The 22498-nt window shown below is 44.2% G+C and overlaps 1 protein-coding gene across 1 annotated transcript in view; it reads right to left on the bottom strand.

The window, feature by feature from the left end:
- Positions 1-16284, bottom strand: part of nudt6 (nudix (nucleoside diphosphate linked moiety X)-type motif 6) — a 176484-nt gene extending 160200 nt beyond the window's left edge. Inside the window, 1 exon segment of the mRNA XM_086009642.1 lies at positions 16001-16284. Within this exon segment, the coding sequence (XP_085865768.1) occupies positions 16001-16247 (247 nt within the window). The 5' untranslated portion in view covers positions 16248-16284.
- Positions 16285-22498: the final 6214 nt, after the last annotated feature.

Here is a 22498-nt window from a genome sequence, read left to right as displayed (position 1 = left end):
GCTGATCATCCAAATTCAGTACCCGGTCCCTGCTATAGAAACATAGAAGATAAAAATCAAGAAAAATCAAGATTCCCAACCTGGGCCTAGAAATTCGGTGGGGTTAGCGCCCAATTAGAGGCGTTAGAGGGCCTTGCGCCGGAATTATAGCCGCGATCGAAATTGCGTTGGGCCCTACCATCGGCGTTAGCCGGTAGCGCTGCGCCGGCACCGATGACATCATCGGTGTGCGCAGCGTCCCGGTTGCCGTGGTAACGCGGCCGGACGCCCAAATTCAGTTGCGGCCGCCTCGCCCGTGGCAGCCGCAACCAACGATTGTTCAACGGGATGTTGCAGCACGTAGCGCCGGCGCATTAAGGTGGAGCGGCGGCCGGCCGCTTTCCCGGCGGCCGCCTGCCCGCACCTCCCTCCCCGGACTCCTCCACCACCCCCCCGCGGCACTGATGTGTGTGGCCCGCGAGCCCGGCACTTCTCCGAGGTGCCGGGCTCATTTGTCGGGCGAATCAACCAGTCAGCGGTCGGCTGCAGGCAGCTCCTCCTTAACAGAAGGAGGAGGCCTGCAGTACCCCAGCCTGCCGCACCGCATCGGGTGCTGCAGCGGGGGATTAGCGCCGCAAACCTGCATTCAGCGCCCATAGCGAGGCGCTGAAACCCTCCATTAGCGCCCGCAGCCGTCTGGGCGCGGGGCAGTTGAATTTTTGGCGGGTGCAGCGGCAATTATCGTGGGCAAAAGCCCTGGCGGAGGCAAACCTAATTTCTAGGCCCTGGTGTATTCGGGATCCACTGTCCAATCTGGGGATGCTCATTCCGAGCAAAAATAGGTCTCATCTGTAATCAAAGAACTCACTGCAAAAAATGAGATGATATTCTGGCTATCTTCTTTGATATCGAAAGATGAACGACGATTGGTTATTAAATCGGTACCTCCCGCACAATTGTTACACATTTTCAGATGGAATAAAAAGTTAAAAATGCACATAAAGTGCATGTTTATTCAAGTGTTGTCTTATAGCTATGGAATCTGTCTGTACTGATGTTTCAGAAATCTTTTATTTAGATACATTAATGCATATTTTTGTGCCGATGAAGGATGTTAGCGCTGGGAAATAAAACATTTTTCCAGTTTTATCACCCATTTTAAACCGCAAACACGCCCAGGCTAGATATAGTGTAACCAGACCCTTAGAAACAGGAGGGAGAGGAAACTTCATTTTATTTGTCTGGGCTGGATTCAATGAGACCCTAGAGGTGAAAAGGCAGCATGCAGGCTCAACATGCCAACTAATCCTAGAAAAAAAGACATAATATTACAACCTCAGCAAAAGTGTAAAAAACACAGTTGAATGAATAGTGAGGGAAATTAACATTTGAATCCTCCTGAAAGTGCACTCGATTCATTTTACAATTGTTTCAACATAGGGCCAACATTTGCGATCGGAAACTGCCCTCGGGTGGATGCCTCCGGCCTGCAAAATGTCTACGAAGTTACCTGGTGGCCCGGGAGGAATGGAGGCTAGTGATCTTGGGTCTTTCCGGGTCCGTGTGGGCAGAGCCCCACGTATCCCAGGGGCGCAAGCGGTTCATAGGCGCTCCTGGGATCACGTGGGCTGGCCCAACTAATAAAAGAAGAGAATCCCCATTCATACTTTTGACAGTTCTGTACGTACGGAACTGTCAAATGTAAGAATGGGGAATCACCTAAAAAATACACCAACCCATTAAACAAATTTTAAAAAGCATTACATATTTAAAATTAATTAAAATGCCATTTAAATAAATATTTTAAACAAAAATTTAATTATTTTTCCTTCTTAGGCAGTCCCTTGGAACCGAGGATGTCTTGCTTACATGTTAAAAATGAGTTCGCAGGTGACTGATGAGTCCAATGAGAGACCTACAGTCTCTGTCACAGGTGGGGCAGACGGTGGTTGAAAGGGCGGGTGGGTGGGGTGCTTGGGTTGATGTGCGCTCCTTGTGCTGCCTGCGCTTGGCTTCCGCTTGCTCCCGGCGAAGAGACTCAAGGTGTTCGGCGCCTTCCTGGATGCTTCTCCTCCACTTTGTGCGGTCTTGGGCCAAGGATTCCCAGGTGTCGATGGGGATGTTACACTTTTTCAAGGAGGCTTTGAGGGTGTCTGGGGCTCTCTTGCCGTGCCAGAGCTCCGAGTAGAGCGCTTGTTTTGGGAGTCTTGCATCAGGCATGCGGACAAAGTATTTTTATTAATTTATAAATGAGTGATCAAATTTTATTTTTCTATTTTTTAAAACTCTTATGCTGCAGGCCTTACGCCTGCTTTTACCAGGCGTAAGAATTTGACAGGCATTCAGCGGGCGGAAGTTGTGCAAAAAGCGCAACTCTCCACCCGCAAAGGCCCTTTTCTTGGGCATGCGGAGGATCTGTCAAGAGAATTCTTGACAGATCGCAAGTGCCGGGTTTCGGTGCATGCCGCTTCGCATGCCTGAAACCGGCACTTGCGCGGCCCCTGCGGGCGCGTACGCACCTGTGGGATCCCAAAATATGGCCCATAATTATTGCAGGATGAGTTCTACATATTTTATCACAGAAACTGACATCATTACAAGTAATGAACTGATTCACAAATTGGATGTTAGAATCAATGCAAAGAAAACTAGTAACGCCAGTTGAAACAAATGAGTCAGAACATATATTGGAGTTATATTTCTGCTCTTTTGCTAATTTTAGCCAAAAAAGTAGAAATGCGTATAAGGCAAGGAATTTCACTTCGAATTGACATTCAACTTATCAAAATTAGCAAATAGAGGATTATATAGCCCAAAATCTCAGTATGTGTCAGCTTGTACATGTCAGCTTATCCTATCTGAGTCAGATGGTTGCAGTTTCAAGACCCACTTCAGGATTTAATCTAGGCTGGCATTATAGTGCAGTTCTGAGGAAGTGCTGTATTGTCAGAGAGTGCTGTTGTTTCGATGAGACATTAAACCTGTCTGCCTGCTCAGGTTGATGTAAAAAAATCCCATGGAGCTATTCAGAGGATCAGAGAAGTTCTCCCAGTGCCCTGCCTAACATTTCTCCCTTAGTCAACACCACCAAAAGTGAATTAACTGGTCACTTATCTCATGTGCTGTTTGTTTGTTTGACCTTGCTATTTTCCTACATTTAGAACCACAGAAGTTTACAGCACAGTAAAAGATCATTTGGGTCATTGTGTCAGTGCTGGCTCTTAACAAGAGCAATCCAAAACTACTCCCGCTGCCCTATGCTTTCACTGTTGCTCTGTATCTTATTCTGCATTAAATATTTATCTAAATTTCTCTTAAAAGATGCAATGGTTTCTGCCTCGACCACTCCCTGTGGCAAAGCATTCCAGCTCAAACAACTCTCTATGCAAAGAAGCTTTCCCTAACCTCTCTCCTCACTCTCTTAGTGATAACCTTAAATTGCTGGTGTTTTGTCATTGATTTCCCAACTAGAGGAAATAGTAGAAATTCGGGTCCCCACGCGTAGGCCCAACGAAAGTGCCGGTTTCGTGCATGCACTGCGCATGCGCGGGAAACCGGAACTTCCGTTCCCTTAAAAGAAGGGGTTCACAGGTCGAACGCGTGCGCCGGAGAGGCAGCGCATGCGCCTGGAACTTAAGTTTATTTTGCAGCTTTCTCCGGGAGGCTAAGTCTCCAGGAGTTACACTTTTAAAAAGCAGTCGCAAGGCCTGCTTTTAACAAGGTAAGTGGTGAATTAAGTAAAATTAAAACATTTTTTCCACAGGTTTATTATTTTTAAATACTTTAAAGAAAGGTAAGTTTATTTTTAGCCCCGTTAGAAAATGTAATTAATTTTTTCAAAAATTTAAATTATTGTTTAAAATAGTTATTTTATGTAATTTATAGTATTTTAAAAATGTGATTTTTAAAAAAATTATTTGAAGTTTTAGTTATGTTTTGGGGCTGATTTGTATTTATAGTTTTGACAGCTCTTCCTGTCAAATTTATGAATTGGCATTCCCTGCTATGATTGGCTCTCCATGGCCCACGTGATCCCAGGGGACACTTCGAACTAACTGCGCCCCTGGGATACGCAAGCACTGCGCGCCAACAGTTGGAGGAGGCCCAGGATCGGAATACCACGCGGGCCCACAGCACAACGGCCGGCGCGCTAGGTAAGTGAAGGTCGGAGGCTTGCACCCACGGGAAGCCTCCGACCCAAATTTCTGAGCCAATCTTTCCCTATTCACTATTAAAACCCTTCATAATTTAAAAAAAAATTAAATCTCCTTAGTTTTCCAGTGGAAATATCGCAAATCTCTTCTCATGACCACTGTTTCCCAACCCTAGCATCATCCTGGTGAATCTACACAGTAAGCTCTCTATGATTTTAATTTACTTTTGGTAATGGTGTGCCCAAAGCTGTGGCCTACTCTTGTACTTTATACCCCAATTTACAAAACCCAAAACACTGTTGGCCTTTTTTATGGCATTATCTTTCCCTGAATTGCGCTTTCATGGAATTATGTACTTGAACTTCTGGGTCTCTCTGTTTATTCACATCCTTCAGTTTCTTTCTATTGACTGTATATTCCCATTCCTTGTTTTCCTCCCAAAATATATTACCTCACACTTATCCGCTTTCCCCATACAGTTATCTGCCGCTGACATACACGATCTAGGCTCACACAGGAAGAATAATTATTAATGTTTCTAACTCTAATTTTCTTCTTGAATGCTTATATTGAACTCTAGGGCATAGAAGGAGATCATTCAGCCCATCATGCCTGTGCCAGCTCTCTAGAAGAGCTATCCACTGAGCCTATTCCCTGCCCTTTACCCATATCTTTTAAATTTTTCTTTTTCAAATTTCAAATATTTATCCACCTTCCTTTTCGCTGTTTCTGGTAGGGCACTAAATGGCCCAAAAATCTTCTGTGCAAAAAAAAATCTCCTAACCTCTCCCTTTGTTCTTTTGGTGGTCTTAAATTTATGCTTCTAGTTAAATAGTTTTTCCTGATTTACCTTATCAAAATCTCTCATAATTTTGAACACTTCTCAGATCGTAGATGTTACATGTGTTGCTTCTCAACTTAATGAACTATGAATACACAGGAATCACCATAGTAAATTTTAAAGGCAGTAAATGTTCCACTCTTGCAATTAACATGAATTAGTATATATCTATATTTCATGCAACACTTCTGTGGAGGCTCCAAGTCACGCACAATGTCTGGGTCACAAAAGTTGCTATTTAGAAGCAGGTTGTGATCTAAGTTTGATACATAGAAATTACTCTTGTGTAAATAATGTCCTCAACGAAGGCATGGTTTGCTAATTTGCTACGTTAGGAGCGAAATTAAAAAGCAGGACCTCAAGGGTAATAATCTCTGGATTACTGCCTGAGCCACGTGCAAATTGACAAAGAAGCAGTCAGATCAGGAGAATTAACACATGGCTAAAGAGCTGGTGTGGGAAAGAGGGGTTCCTTTTCATTGGACACTGGCACCAGTACTGGGACAGCAAGTAGCAGTACTGATGGTATGGGCTCAACCTGAACCAGGGTGGGACCCGTGTCCTAGCGGAAAAGGTAGATAGGGAGGTGGTAAAGGCTTTAAACTAGTAAGACGGGGGGAGGAATCTACAAGAAATGAAACCAGCCTAAATATAAACAAAACAGGAAAGGAGAGCATAGGAAAGAATAAAGTAAGGGAGGACATTGATGGCCACGGAATAAATAGAGTTATAGACCAGGGCCTAGAAATTCAGTATAGCCACTTTTGGGGCGGTAAAGTCGGGCGGCCGCTAAAGTTTGCGCCCGGCGCAAAGTCGAGCCCCCTTCGCCGATATTCAGTTGCATCGCCCTAAGAGGTTGCTGCTGCGCTAAAACAGGCGATGCACGACTATCATTAGGCGCTAAGCCGGCAGCCCGGGGCGCTAACACCGGAAGTTGGGCGCAGGGCAGGTGCGGCGAGCTGCTGATTGCCGGCAGACACTCTGGCTCCGGTGAGCTCTTAAAGGGGGAGGGTGGATTTGTTTTTTTGACAGGCCGAGACTAGTGTATTTGTGTTTTTGGGGAGGGCTTCTCTCCATCACTTTGTTGTTGTTCCTCCTCCTCCTCCTCCTCCCAAAGAAGGAGTGTTGCAAAACGGCTGCCTTTTCTACTGCAGGAGTGCCCTTTAATTTGCGCTCCCCGCGGCCCGCCTCGGCTGTGTACCATTCCACTTCACAGTCGTTCGGGCCGCCAGGCACACAATGGGGCGGCGCGAGTGAAGTTCCGGTTCCGGGCGCACAAAGGGCGTTGCACGACGAAATGACGTCATGATCTGCGCGCGCAGATGAGCGCGCGCAATGACTTTGCGCCGGCGCTAAATGTCTACTGAAGTTGGGGCGAGGCGCAGATCGCGCTGCGCCCGGGCGCTAAGCGCCTAGCGCTCGAGATCTACTCCTCCTAAGGCGCTAACGGCTGGCGCAGCCAACTGAATTTCTAGGCCCAGGAGTTTAAAAAGATGGTTAAAAATAAAGTGAGAGGTACTGCTTTAAAAATGAGTTAAACTGTCTGTACAGCAATGCACATCGGTCTGTAATAAAACAGGGGAACTGGAGGCAAGCATGCGTTGCGAGGAACCAGACATAGGGATTACTGAGACATGGCTACAGAAAAATCATGACTGGGAATTGAACATTGCAGGGTATAACATATTTAGAAAAGATAGAGAGGGAAAAGGGGGAGGTGGAGCAGCTGTACTTATTCAAGATAACCTAATGGCAGCAGAAAAAAGTGACGCAGCCATCAGTAAGACAGAAATAGAATCCATGTGGATAGAGATAAAAGATAATAAAGGATCAATCACACTAATAAGGCTCGTCTACAGACCACATAATAGTAGAAGGGAGGTAGAAGAAGAAATATGCAAACAAATTAGGGAAATTAGTAAAAAACAGAATAATAATCATGGGGGCTTTCAACTACCCCAATATTAATTGGACAGAAGAGGTTGGTAAAGGGGATAAGAGAATAGAGTTCCTACAATGTGTACAGGACTACTTTCTAACCCAATATGTAAAAAGCCCAACAGGGGAGGATTTGCTGTTTGATCTAGTAATGAGTAATGAATCAGAGCAGATAAGTAAAAGTAGGGGAACATCTAAGCAATAGTGACCATAATATAATATGCTTTAAGGTAATAATTGAGACGGACATAAGTATGACCAAGACCAGGGTAATAGATTGGAGAAAAGCTGATTTTGAGGGACTGAGAATAGAACTTGGGAAATTAAAATGGACAACAATATTGGCAAACAATGATGTAGAACAGCAATGGGAAACATTTAAAACGGTGTTCAACAGAGTCTAGGAAAAAAATATTCCATTAAAAAACAAGAACAAGCTAAACACTAATGAGACACCATGGATGAATAAAGCCAGAAAAGAAAAATTGAGGGTAAGGAAAGAGGCAGACATTAAGTACATGGGCAGCAGGGGAGAGCATGATAAGGGAGATTACAAAGCGATTGCGAGAGGTCAAAAAAACAATTAGGAAGGCAAAGAGGAACTATGAAATTAAATTATCAAGAAACATAAAACAAAATAGTGAAATATTTTACAGGCACATCAATAAAAAAAGGAAGGTCCGGATGGGAATAGGACCACTAAGGGATGGACAGAGTAATACCACAACTCAAAGAGGATAAAACCCCTGATCCGGACGGATTACATCCGCGCATTTTAAAAGAATCTAGGGAGGAGATAGCAGAGGCATTACTACACATATTTAATAATTCATTAGAACAAGGTGTAGTGCCAGAGGACTGGCAGATAGCTAACGTAATAATACCTATATTTAAGAAGGGAGATAGAACATGTCCACGGAACTATAAACCAGTTATCTTAAAATCAGCAGCAGTAAAAATAATGGAATCCCTACTAAAGGAGAAAATAGAAGAACATCTAGAAACCAAAAATAATATAATGAATAGTCAGCATGGATTTCAAAAGGGAAAGTCTTGCTTGACCAACCTCATGAATTTTCTGAAGAGATAACAGAAAGAGTATACAAGGGTAATGCAGTAGATATAATTTATCTTGATTTTCAAAAGGCCTTTGATGAGGTACCACATAAAAGTCTAATGAATAAGGTCAGAGAATGCGGAGTCAGGGGACAAGTAGCAGAATGGATAGCTAGCTGGCTTCAAGACAGAAAGCAGAGAGTAGGGGTAAAGGGTAGCTATTCAGAGTGGCAGCAGGTGGGAAGTGGTGTTCCACAAGGATCAGTGCTGGGACCACTGTTGTTCACAATTTATATTAACGATTTAGACTTTGGAAACAAAAACACAATTTCTAAATTTGCAGATGACACCAAATTGTCGGGGGGGGGGGTAGTCAATACTGAGGAGGACTGCAACAAATTACAGGAAGGCATTAATAAACTTGCAGAATGGGCATATAATTGGCAAATGAATTTCAACACAGATATATGTGAGGTATTACATTTTGGTAGGAAGAATAGGGAGGTCACTTATTACTTGGAGGGTACAAGTCTGGATGGGGTAAAGGAACAAAGGGATTTTGGTGTACAAATACACAAATCACTAAAAGTAACGACACAGGTTAGCAAGGCCATTAAAAAAAGCAAACCAAGCACTAGGATTTATTTCTAGAGGGATAGAATTGAAAAGTGGTGAAGTTATGCTAAATTTGTATCGAACCTTGGCTAGACCACACTTGGGAGTACTGTGTACAATTCTGGTCGCCATATTGGGAATGGTAGCGTAGTGGTAATGTCACTACGGAGTCGGGTTCCTGGTGGGCGGGGTCCGGACCCGCTGCCGGTTGCAGCCGCTCCCGAATTGAAATTTTAATTTAATTGGCCCCTTTAGTGCCGTGGTGCGCGTTGGCTGGTCCAATGAGATCGGGTCTGTTAGTCGCCTCTGATGATGTCATTTGTGCAATGTTTATAAGGGTCCCATGCAGCCTCAGCCTTTTGTTTCTCGTTTCTGCTGGTCTCTGAATGTGCCAAGGCCACAATGAATGGTGCAAAACCGAAGGCTGCTCCACGTTTCAATGAGGACTCCCTCCAAGCTCTTGTGGAGGGAGTAAGAAGGCACAGGGAGATTCTGTTCCCTCCCGATGGCCGGAGGAAGTCTCCTCAACAATGTGCAGCCAGGGTAAGCGCAAGGTCCATTTGTTCACGCACCTGGATCCCATGCCGGAAACGGTTTAATGATCTTCTGTGATCAGCAAAAGTGAGTATCACATCACACTTACCTTCAATCTGCTTCCCTTCTCTTCTCATCACCAGCACTCTGATTTGTAAGCCTACTCCTCCACATCCCACCTTACCCTTACTTCCCTTGCACCCTTACTTATCCCTCTCTCTCTCTGTACTGAACCATTTCACCATCCTACTATGCACCCCTCACACTCGCTCTCACTGTTATGCAATGACAACAACTAACAACGCACAGGGAGCTAGCTTCCTCTTGGCACCTCACTCCATCTTCGTCTCCCTCTAAGCTTCTATGTTATGGATTCTTCACAGTCATAGAGTCATAGAGTCATAGAGTAATACAGCACGGATAGAGGCCCTTCGGCCCATCGTGTCCGCGCCAGCCATCAAGCCCTGTCTAATCTAATCCCATATTCCAGCATTTGGCCCGTAGCCTTGTATGCTATGGCATTTCAAGTGCTCATCCAAATGCATCTTAAATGTTGTGAGGGTTCCTGCCTCCACAACCCTTTCAGGCAGTGAGTTCCAGACTCCAACCACCCTCTGGGTGAAAAAGTTCTTTCTCAAATCCCCTCTAAACCTCCCGCCCTTTACCTTGAATCTATGCCCCCTAGTTATTGACCCCTCTACTAAGGGAAAAAGCTCCTCAGCATCCATCCTATCTATGCCCCTCATAATTTTGTACACCTCAATCATGTCCCCCCTCAGCCTCCTCTGCTCCAAGGAAAACAAACCCAATCTGCCCAGTCTCTCTTCATAGCTGAAGCGCTCCAGCCCTGGTAACATCCTGGTGAACCTCCTCTGCACCCTCTCTAACGCGATCACATCCTTCCTGTAGTGTGGCGACCAGAACTGCACACAGTATTCCAGCTGTGGCCTAACCAGTGTTTTATACAGCTCCATCATAACCTCCTTGCTCTTATATTCAATGCCTCGGCTAATGAAAGCAAGTATCCCATATGCCTTTTTTACCACCTTATCCACCTGTTCCGCCGCCTTCAGGGATCTGTGTACTTGCACACCCAGATCCCTCTGACCCTCCGTCTTGCCTAGGGTCTTTCCATTCATTGTGTATTCCCTTGCCTTGTTAGTCCCCCCAAAGTGCATCACCTCGCACTTTTCCGGGTTAAATTCCATTTGCCACTGTTCCGCCCATCTGACCAACCCATCTATATCGTCCTGCAGACTGAGGCTACCCTCCTCGCTATTTACCACCCTACCAATTTTTGTATCATCCGCGAACTTACTGATCATACCCTTTACATTCATATCCAAGTCATTAATGTAGACCACAAACAGCAAGGGACCCAGCACCGATCCCTGTGGTACCCCACTGGCCACAGGCTTCCAGTCACAAAAACAACCTTCGACCATCACCCTCTGCCTTCTGCCACTAAGCCAGTTTTGTATCCAATGTGCCATTCCATCACTCTCGCTGAAACTCCACTTGTGTCTCTCCTTGCAGGAAAAGATAGCCCACAATAAGAGGGAGAGAGAGCAAAGACAGGAGGAGGGGTTCCATCCTTGGTGACATTGACAAGTGCTGAGGAGGCTACGCACAAGATCACTGGAGGTGGCGAGGAGCTGGAAGTGGGGGACAGAGAGGCGGGCGCACTAGACAAAGCTGGTGACAGAATAGAGTTTCAACCCTTTCATTTAGATTTCATGATTGACTGCAATGGCATATGATGTTCATAGAGATTCACTTTGTATCATCTGCACAAAAGGATGTGTCTGCTACCTAAAAATCAGATGTCTAACTCATGCCTTTACTCTCTCACAGGACCATCGAGCGCCCCCCACCCCCTCCTCACTGTCCAGGAGGAAGAGCCAGACGACTCCTCAGAGGAACCTGGAGCATCAGAGGGAGCAGCGTCACCAGGACTCAGCACACCTAGCACCAGCGCAGCAACGCACACCTCGGCGGGTCCTTCGCGACATAGAGTAGAGTTGTCATCTGGTGTATCACAGCTCACAAGTGAGCATCAGCAGATGGTGGAGAAAGCGACAGCAGTGGAGAGTCCTCGTCGGAGGGCGCGGGACGCTCCTAGCTCTGCTCAGCTGCATGTAGACGCTGTGCCTCTGGGGCCATCCAGAAAGAGAGCGGTGCTGGAACTCCAGGAACAAGTGCAGGAGTATCCAGGCAGTTAATGACCTCTTAACTGCCTCTCCCGCCGTTTGGTGTCCGGTCAGTTCGGGAACGGCTGACCCAACACGTCCCAAAGTCGCGTGAAGGTGAGTTCGCAGCCCGCCCCCAATTTTTACGATTTACGCACCAGACCCGCCTCCAAACCCGCCCCCTCAGCACTATTAAATTTGCAGCCTAAGCGTCTAAATGGAGTAAAGAAGCAAAGGGATCTAGGGGCACACAGATTCACAAATCATTAAAAGTCGCATCGCAGGTTAACAAAGCCATAAAAAGTGAAAACAAAGTGCTGGAGTACATTTCTAGAGGAACAGAATTACAAAGCAGAGAAGTTATGCTAAACTTATACAGAACCTTGGTTAGACCACACATACTGTGTTCAGTTCTGGTCTCTGTGTTACAAAAAGGATATAGAGGTACTGGAGAAGGTACAAAAAAGACTTACAAAGATGATACCAGAACTGAGAAGTTATAACTACCAGGAAAGACTGAACAGGCTGGGGCTCTTTTCTCTAGAAAAGAGAAGGCCGAGTGGTAAGCTGATAGAGGTCTTTAAGATTATGAAGGGGTTCGATAGGGTAGATGTAGGGAAGATGTTTCCACTTGTAGGGGAGTCGAAAACTAGGAGCCATGAATGTAAGATAGTCACTAATAAAGAATACGTACTTATCTTGAGCGAGGCCCAGAACAGAGACTTCCTCTTCAGCGCTGTAGCGTTATGCGCAGTGTATGACATCAGGAAGGGCAGGAGCGCAGCGTACAACCTATGCGTAAGGGAAGACACGCCCACAAAAGCTGTCAAAATTAAGTCATGCCCACAGAAATTTCACTCAGTCTTTTACATTGAAATTACATTTTAAAACCTTCTAAAAACTTTTAATTAAACTGGTACTTGGACCTATTTCATATATCAGCATTTTGGGTTTTTTCATCCAAACTCACGATTTAATAGTCTCTATGTATACAACTTCCTGTTTTGATATTCGATAAAGGTCTAACAATGTTTTATATCTTCTACAAGTAATGTTGTTGAACTTCAGAAAAAGATTCCCAGCCATATATTCAATGTTGATTTACAGGATAGACCTCATTTAGACTAGTAATAGATAAATCTATTTCCCTTGTTATAGATGCATTATACTGGCCCCGAATTTCCGACCCCCACAGGTGCGTACGAGGTGCGTACGCGCCCATAGGGGCCGCACAAGTTCTGGGTTTAGGCATGCGAAGCGACATGCACTGAAGCCCGGAACTTGCGATCTGTCAAGCATTCTATTGACAGATCATCCACATGCCCAAGAAAAGTGCCTCTGTGGGTGGAGAGTTGCGCTATTTGCTCAACTTCCGCCCGCTGAAAGGCTATAGAATTCTTACACCAGGCGTAAGGCCTGCTTTTACCAAATAAGAGTTTGAAAAAATAGAAAATTAAGATTTTATCACTCACTTATATAAATTAAAAACCCTGTCCAATAAGGTAAGATTAAAACATGATGGCCCAGAAATTTGGGTCGAGGGCTTCCCGCCGGCCGTTGAGCTGTGAGCCCCCGTGGAATTCCGATCCTGGGCCTGCTCCAACTGCCGGCGCGCAGTGCTTGCGTATCCTAGGGGCGCAGTTAGTTCGATGCGTCCCCTGGGATCACATGGGCCATGGGGAGCCAATCGGAGCAGGGAATGCTTCATTCATAAGCTTGACAGGAAGGGCTGCCAAACTAATAAATACTACAAGCCTCAAAACATCACTAAATCTTCAAATAATTTTTTTTTTAAATCACATTTTTTAAATAAACTATAAATTACATGAAATAACTTTTAAACAATAATTTAAATTTTTGAAAAAAATAATTTTATTTTCTAACAGGGCTAAAAATAAACTTACCTTTCTTTAAAGTATTTAAAAATAATAAACCTGCGGAAAAAAGTTTTAATTTTAATTAATTCACCACTTACCTTGTAAAACGCAGGCCTTGCGACTGCTTTTTATATGTGTAACTTCTGGAGACTTAGCCTCCCGGGAAAACCTGCAAAAAAACATAAGTTCGATGCGCACGCGCAGCCTCTCCGGCGCACGTGTTCGAACTCTGAACCCCTTCTTTCAGGGGAACGGAAGTGCCGGTTTCCCGTGCTTGCACAGTGCATGCAGGAAACCGGCACTTCCATTGGGCTTACGGGTGAGTACCCTGTGCATACCCATGGAGACCCGAATTTCTGGGCCATTAAATTTTTTTTCAAAAAGTTAAATTTTTGTTTAACATATTTAATTAAATGCCATTTCTGATGGAGGCATCCACCCGCAGGAAGCCTCCGATCGGAAATTCAGGGACATTGTTATATTGTTCATTTTTGAGTTGAAAGGACTGAATTGGTCACTGAAATCTGATAGATGTTCACTTTATTTAACTTTCTTATTCAACTTCCCAAGTATTAAAATGAAACTCGACCGACAAAAAAAGTTTCCTCCACCAAAACGTACACAATGTGCATCTGCTTTTAATAAATCAGCCTAAAACCGTCTAATCGTCTGTGTGCTGGTTTCTTTGTTCTAACTTAAAACATCATCACAAAAAGCTTTATTCATCACACAGAAACCTCACAAGGTGAATGAGATTATTTTCCTCTGTATATCCATAAAATCAACTCAAACAGCTCTGCAGTCAGTTCCTGTTAAGCGAGCAGTCTGTTTGCCACATTTTCTCCATCACTATTCATGAACCTTTTTTATTGCAAGTGACAGATTATTTTTTCAGTGTCTTTTTTCCTAAAATTGCTTTGTAGCATTGTTAAGAAAACATGTAAGGGCTGACTAATCATTTTGCAATGCATTTCCAATCAAAATTGATTTATAAGATTGTAAACAGTGCTATCCTGTGTTTGCCTTGGTATCGGGGAAATGCAAAGTGGCGATTTTTCAACTGTAGATCTTCTTTTACAATGCGAAACAAGCTTCTATGCTTGCTTTCACCAACAGTAAGAAAAACGTCTAGAATTGTTGGGCAAATAGCCCAACTCTGTGGCAGCAATTGGTTTTTCCTAGGCGGTGCGGATGATCTGTGAAGGCGTACCTTGACAGATCGCAAGTTCGGGATTTAGTGGAAATCCTGAACTTGCAGTATATTTCAAAGGCGGTATGACGGCGTACTCAAAATCCAGACCAATATTTTTAGTCTCTAAATATTTTTCTATTATATCTTTGATAAAGATTTATTATCTGTTCTACTACCGGCGTTAAGCGGTGCTATCTCTTCCCTAGCTTCTTTTAATGTGTGAATGTAATCCATCCGGGCCAGGGGTTTTATCCTCTCTATGTTTGACTAGTTTATCAATTATTTTCCCCATTTCTATCTTAAATATCTTGGTATCGTTTTTGATCTCTTCCTCTAATATCATGTCCACGATGTTACACTCCCTGGAAAATATTGAGGCAAAGTAACTATCCAATATTTCTGGGGGGATTTCACCGTCATTACCTGAGAGTTTTCTTGTGCCTCTCTTAGTGGCCCTATCCCTATCATAATTTTCCTTTTATAATTTATGTGTCTGTAGTATACTTTACTATTTCTTTTTATATTCTTTGACAATTTAATTTTGTAGATCCTCTTTGCATTCCTTTTTTAAAATTTATTTCCTTATCTCTTCGTATTCCCTTTTGTCATCCTCTCCTTTATTGCCTATGTACTTAGTACCTGTTTTTTCTTTAGTTTCAAGTTTGCCCTTATCTCTTTATTCATCCATGGTGTTTCATTGGCTATTTTGTTCTTGTTTTTTAGCAGAATATATTTCTCCTGAACGTGATTGATCACTTTTTAAAATATTTCCCACTGCTATTTTATCTTTGTTGGTCAATATTTTTTCCAGTTTCTCTTCCCTAGTTCTATTCTCATCCCCATGTTGTGATCACTGTTGCTTAGATGTTCCCCAAAGTTTACTTCTCTTTTCTGCTCTGGTTAATTTCCCATTACTAGATTCCTCTCTTGTTGGGTAAGAAAATAGTCCTGCATACACTGTAAAAATTCCATTCCCTTTTCGCCTTTCACAATGTTTGACATTGGTGCACTTGGGTTTCAGATTGCTGGCCTAAGTCTGACATTTTTGTGATGATGTATTTGCAACCACTTCACAAGAATGTGAAAGTGTCATTAAAGACATATGAGCACTTTGCAACAGCGCCACCCTATTCACAATACTGTTGAACATAAATTGGAATCATTCAGAGTTAAACAGTGCAGTCGACATAAGAGAAACGTGACGTGTTAGCATCACTAGGAGTGACACAGATTGCAAACCTATTTAAAGATATGTATTTATTTTACAAACTTGCATTTATATACCACCTTGTCACATCTCTGAGAAATAGCCCAAAAAGTTTCACATACAATCAATTACTTTGAAATGCAGCAGTAATTGTGTAACTGAAGGTGCAGCCATGAAGTGTCAAAGGTGACACTTCAACATACAGAAAAATTGGGTCAACGTTTTTAAACCTAATAATAGTGACACTTGGCAAAACTGAGAAATAACGAGTACATTTATTTATTACATAGTAAATCAGCCTGCTAGTTCTACACCACTTAAACTGATACAATGCCCCCGAAGTATTGGGCGAGGGGGGCTGCTTACACTATATGGAGGGGAGCGTACGGCAGGAAGATTGATTTTTTTATTTACTTGCCCTGTAGTAGTTTTTGGAATGTGATCTGGTCCAGTTCTGGTGGGAAGTGCTTGGGCTCCAGGTGGACGGTGACCGCTCGAAAGCGGTCTACTCTGGCAGTGCTTGTGAGCGCCGCCTGTGCGGAGCGGGCCCCGGGCAAAAGCAGCAGCGCCTCCCCCGCGCCCGCACAATGGCCCCGCGTCCCACCGACAGTGGCCCGGGGCCAGGCGGCGGCTCCTCGCACCAGGACCTGCCCCAGGGACAGCATCGCACCGGACAGCTCACTGCAAACTGGCCAGAGAGAGAGAGAGAGAGCCGGGCGGAGGAAGGAGCATCGACTCCTACCGCATTCCACCCAATCAAAGCCCTCCCGCCAAAAGACACAACATTCTGACTTGCTCGCATTACTGACAGTGGCATTTGTGGTCATGAACCCCCGCCCCGCACATTGCAATCTCTTTTAAACATATGATGACGCCTTGTCTTGTTTAAATGGTGATCACATTTTCAAAGCTGTCAACACTGATGTCATAGTCATAGAGTTATACAGCACAGAAGGAGGCCATTTGGCCCATCGAGTCCGCACCGACTCGCTGTAGAGCAATCCAGTCAGTCCCATTCCCCCGCTCTATTCCCGTAGCCCTGCAAGTTTATTTCCCTCACGTGCCTATCCAGTCTCCCCTTGAAAACATTGGGTGTCTCCGCTTCCACCACTTCCATCGGCAGCGAGTTCCAGGTCCTCACCACTTGCTGCATAAAAAGGTTTTCCCCTCACATCCCCCCTGTATCTCTTGCCCAAAACCTTAAATCTGTGTCCCCTAGTCCTTGTACCATCATCTAGTGGGAACAATGTGACCTATGTAAGGTATTATTTTCTAAAATAACTGATAGAGACACAAGGTTGCCCCAGTGTCACCAACTGAAAACCAAACAAAAGTGTCCCCCTTTTAAAGGAGGCACAACTAATAAAGAACATAACCACAAAACTAAAGGAAACCCATATAATAATGTTATTACTATTATCCACTATGCACTCCAATTCCTGCTGTTGGCCTCAAGCGCACCAGCGGACACTGCGTGCTCACGCTCCACGGTCACTCGGGCGCCTGGCCTTTGTATGAGTTACACTTCCAGCCACACATCACACTCAGCCTCATGATAACGGAGCTCTGTTCAACTGCTGGTTACATGCTGATGTTACAAGAGAGAACAAATTGGAACGCGAGCTCTTTTCAAACATTAGGATTCAAAATTTAATTTCAACAAGTTATCAAGTGCTTTAGTAAACAGATTTGCATCAGATTGTGGATGATACAGAAAGCCTAAACAATATAAATTAATTATTGGCTTCATTATGACTTGATTGCCGAGTTACACTACCACTTACTTTTGCACATTCAAAATCACTTTACAACACTAGGGTATAATATTGTCATAAGGCTGGGAAAGATTGAAAATGGGCTTAAAGATATGAAGCTGTCATTTATTTTTGTTTAAGAAAGATTGTAACTCCTATTAAGAGATATTTGACAGGTAGCTCTGTTGTACATATTATTTTGGATCAATGTTTCTTCATCTTATCTGCTCTTTATATTGTTATAACAATTTTTGATACAGTTTCAATTATCATGCAGTTACCAATCTGAAACTGGTAGCTATGTTATGGATTTCAACTAGGCAATACCCTATTTATACAGTCTAGCTTGCAATGTAATTCTTCTGCCCAGGAGAGAGATATGGGTACTAGTGCTTACATATTACAGAAACTACCTTGCAGTATTACCGCACCCTAAGAGGAATGTTACATTAACTGATGGATCCCCTTAAAGGCTAATCTAGTCCAGAATTTCATCTCACGCCTCACAGCATATGTGCAGATGCGATTAAACAGCTCTGGCCAGGTATCACTCATTAAAGATAATTGACATTTACTGATTTGGGTTTTAAAAATCTTACCTATGTTACTCCTAAAATTAGAGACAGCTCCATATAGATATACTTCAGTTCGTTATCTGTCTCATTCTCCTCAGTTATAGCACTCTCACTCCAGAGACTTGTACACGTAATCCAAACTGACACTTCAATGCAGTATTGAGGAAGTGCTGCACTGTCGGAAGTGCCGTCTTTGAGATTCGATGTTAAGCCCCATCTATCCTCTCAGGTGGATGTAAAAAAATCCCATGGCATTACTCAAAGAAGAGCAGGGGAACTCTCCCTGGTGTCCTGGCCAATATATATCCCTCAAAACAGATTATCTGGTCATGTATCTCGTTGCTGTTTGTGGGACCTTGCTGTGGGCAAATTGGCTGCTTTGTTTTCCTATATTACAACAGTGACTACATTTCAAAAGTAATTCATTGGCTGTGAAGCGCTTTGAGACATTCTGAGGTTCTGAAAGGCACTATATAAATGCAAGTCTTTCTTTACTGCTCATAAATGCCACTCCTAACAGTTCTCGGACGTTGACTCCACTCGAGACTTGAGCATGTAATCTAGGTTGGGACTTCTATGTAGTACTGAGGGAGTGCTGCACAGTCAGAGGTATAGTCTTTCGGATGAGATGTTACACCGAGGTTCAGTCATTACTCTCAGCTGGACGTAAAAGATCCCACGACGCTATTCAAAGAAGAAACGCTGGTGTCGTGACCAACATTTATCCCTCAAACAACTCCTAAAACATCTGACCTGGTCATTTATTTTAGTGCTGTCTGTGGGAGCTTGCTGTGCTTAAATTAGTTGCCACGTTTCCTACATTACAACAGTGACTACACTTCAAAAGTACTTCATTGGTTGTAAGGTGCATTGGGACATCCTGGGGTCATGAAAGGCGCTATGTAAATGCAAGTTTTTGTCCGCGATTTTATGAACCTCGGCGGGTCCATGGTGGGCGACATCGGTGGTGGTTCCAGACCCCGCTGCTGGCTCCATCCCGGCTTCTGAAATGAATTTCCCCTGATTGGGCTTCTTAAATCCACCCAGCACGTTTCCCTGCCAATTAGAGGAAGCGGGTCTGATGATGTCATTTGATGACACGTCATCAGCCAGTTTCCTTAAAGGGACCATGGCCAAATTTATTTTAACATTTGTGTTGTCAGTGTTCTACAGCATTGAGGTGCTGCAAACACTGACAATCACCGCACAGAGATGCAGGGCTGCACCCTGGCTCTCCCATGACTCCCTCCATATGCTTATGGAGGGAGTTACAGCACACAGGGAGGTCCTCTTCCCTTCCCATGGGTGGAAGAGACCTCCCCAGGAGATCAACACAGCCTGGTTGCACATTGCAGAGGAGGTCACAAGCAGAGATGTGGTCAGGAAGACCTGGGTGCAGTGCCGCAAACCTTTCAATTATCTCAGTAGATCACGAAACATTACTACAAAGCCACACTCAACCTCATCCTGCTGTGCCTCTCATCACATCCCCATCACTCTGCCTTCCCTACCCTACTCCTGCACACTGTACATCCTTACACACACCAACTTACCTTGCACCTCCACCCATCCCTCTCTATCTACATTATCACATCCCCATCTCACAAGTCACCCCTCACACTCACCCTCATCCTAGTGCAATCATACCAAAAGGCATTTGACAAAGTGCCACGTAATAGGCTTGCCAGCAAAGTTGAAGCCCATGGAATAAAAGGGACAGTGGCAGCATGGATATGAAATTGGCTAAGTGACAGGAAACAGAAAGTAGTGGTGAATGGTTGTTTTTCGGAGTAGTGTTCCCCAGGGGCCAGTTCTAGGACCACTGCTTTTCTTGAAATATATTAATGGCATGGACGGGGGTGTACAGTGCACAATTTCAAAATTTGCAGATAACATTAAACTGGAAGTATAGTGAACAGTGAGGAGGAGAGTGATAGACTTCAGGAAGACATAGACAGGCTGGTGAAATGGGCGGACACGTGACCGATGAAATTTAATGCAGAAAAGTGTGAAGTGATACATTTTGGTACAAAGAATGGGGGGAGGACATATAAACTAAATGGTACAATCCTAAAGGGGATGCACAAACAGAGAGACCTGGGAGTATGTGTGCACAAATCGTTGAAGGTGGCAGGGCAGGTTGAGAAAGCGGTTAAAAAGGCTTACAGGATCCTGGGCTTCATAAATAGAGGTATAGAGTACAAAAGTGTGGAAATTATGACGAACCTGTATAAAACACTGGTTCGGCCCCAACTGGAGTACTGTGTCCAATTCTGGGCACCGCACTTTAGGAAGGATGTGAAGGCCTTAGAGAAGGTGCAGAAAAGATTTACGAGAATGATTCCAGGAATGAGGGACTTCAGTTACGTTGATAGACTGGAGAAGCTGGGGTTTTTCTCCTTGGAGCAGAGAAGATCGAGAGGAGATTTGATAGAGGTGTTCAAAATCATGAGGGGTCTGGACAGAGTAGATAGAGAGAAACTGTTCCCATTGGCAGAAGGCTCAAAAACCAGGGGACATAGATTTAAGGTGATTGGCAAAAGAACCAAAGGCGACGTAAGAAAAACCTTTTTTACGCAGCAAGTGGTTAAGATCTGGAATGCACTGCCTGAAAGGGTGGTGGAGGCAGACTCAATCTTGTCTTTCAAAAGGGTGTTGGATAAGTATTTGAAGGAAAAAAATTTGCAGGGCTATGGGGAAAGGGCGGGGGAGTGGGACTAGCTGAGAGTTGGCATGGGCTCGACGGGCTGAACGGCCTTCTTCCTTGCTGCAACCATTCTATGATTCTATGATTCAATAACTAACAATACACAAGGGTAGGCACTTGGGTGTTTTATGCAATGTTCATGTAAAGTTTCTATTAATGTGTTGTCAAACATTGAAACCTTTATCTTCAACACTTTGCGTTCTTGGACAGATTTGTGTGCACCTTTGGAAGTGTCTTAGTGAGTTGCAGTGAATGGTGAGACATAACGGTACCCTCCGCAATGGTGATGAGTGTGAAAGGAATGGCTTGGGCATTGTAGGGATGCTTTATTGTGTTGGTGTGGGGTGGTGCCAACCTGGCGCATCATGTGGCAGCCAGGTTGTACAGCGCCAAGTGAAGTAAATCTGGCCATGGTGAGACCATCCCTGGCCTCTCGGGCAGCAATGTGATCGGGTGCTGATGCCCTGTGTCCTGTGCAGCATCATTTGATTGCGGAGAAGGTTGGTGTTGTTGTTGGTGCTGCTGGTGTGCCTGGTGCCGCTGGTGTTGAGGCTGATCGTATTGGGATTCTGAGGACCAAGGTGAGAGATTTTCAAGGGCACCCATGCTGATGGAACTGATGGCAGGTGAAGTAGAGATGACAGAAGCGATCTGTCAATGGTGGGAGAGGTAATGATGTCAAACTGGATGGAGACTTGTGTAAAGACTTGCAGCATCCTGAATCTGTAGTGGAAATGCAGATTAGAGAAGCTAGTGGTTAAGAGAACATGTCTCAATCAGCTGGGAGCTTTTACTTGACATGTGAAGCTGTCAACTCATCAGCTGATTCAATGGCCACTGACCTCCAGCCTCAACTTCACAGACGAGGTCTAGGCACAGTGGAAAACCGGTGGGTGAGCTGTCAAATCCAAAAAGCTGGGAAAAAACCATTGCTAAGTGATTGTAAACAAGCCACTAATGATTTTAATTGGCTTCCCTACCGTTGCGTGTCGGGTCTGCTCAGTGCTCACAGACCTGACATTTGGTAAAGGTGCGTGGTGGTGGGTTCACAGCGGGGTCCCGACCTGCTGGGGGAAAAAAATCACTTTCCCACACGACCCACCACCGATCGCACCCGCTGACACCCCGCAAAATCCAGCCCTTTCTGTTCTTGTTTGGCACCTCTGATTTGCATTCCATATTATCTAAAATAATTTAGTTAGAAACTGTTACACCAAACTCATATAAAGGCAATACATCCTGAGAATTTAAAAAAATGAGCAGTGGTGAAGAAACATTTCTTTCATGCGAATTATTAAAATACATGTGTCAGCCTTACTCTTCCATGGAAATCATGACCCTTGAAGTTAGGTATGTGAAGATGCAGAATTGGTGGATTTGTTAGTTTTGAGCTTAAACGTGGATACCCATTATTTTTAGCCTTGTGTTTCCAAAAGGTGACATTGTAATTGAAAGGAAATAGCACTGAAAGTGCTATTTAAATAAAATATAATATTCAATGCAGTGTCAGCTGTGGCTCAGTTGGTAGCATAGTTGTCCCTGAGTCAGAAGGTTGTGGGTTCAAGTCCCACTCCAGGAATTTGAGCATATAAAGTTAGGTTGACACTGTAGTGTTGAGGGAGTGCTGCACTGTCAGAGGTGCTGTTTTTTTAGATGAGACGTTAAACTGATGCAAGGTCTGCTCTCTCGTAAAAGAACCCATGGCACTATTTTGAAGAAGGTTAGGGGGGGTTATCCCTGGTCTCCTGGCTAATATGTTTCCCACAAAAAACAGATTATCTGGTCATTATCACATTGCTGTGTGCAAATTGGCTGCTGCATTTCACACATTATCACTCCAAAAGTTCATTGGCTGTAAAAGGCTTTCAGACGTCCGGTGG

This window comes from Somniosus microcephalus, chromosome 2 (assembly GCF_052327205.1).
Source record: "Somniosus microcephalus isolate GS21.2 chromosome 2, FLI_Smic_1.0, whole genome shotgun sequence".
Taxonomy (NCBI): Eukaryota; Metazoa; Chordata; class Chondrichthyes; order Squaliformes; family Somniosidae; genus Somniosus; species Somniosus microcephalus.
This window is presented reverse-complemented; position numbering and strand designations above follow the sequence as displayed.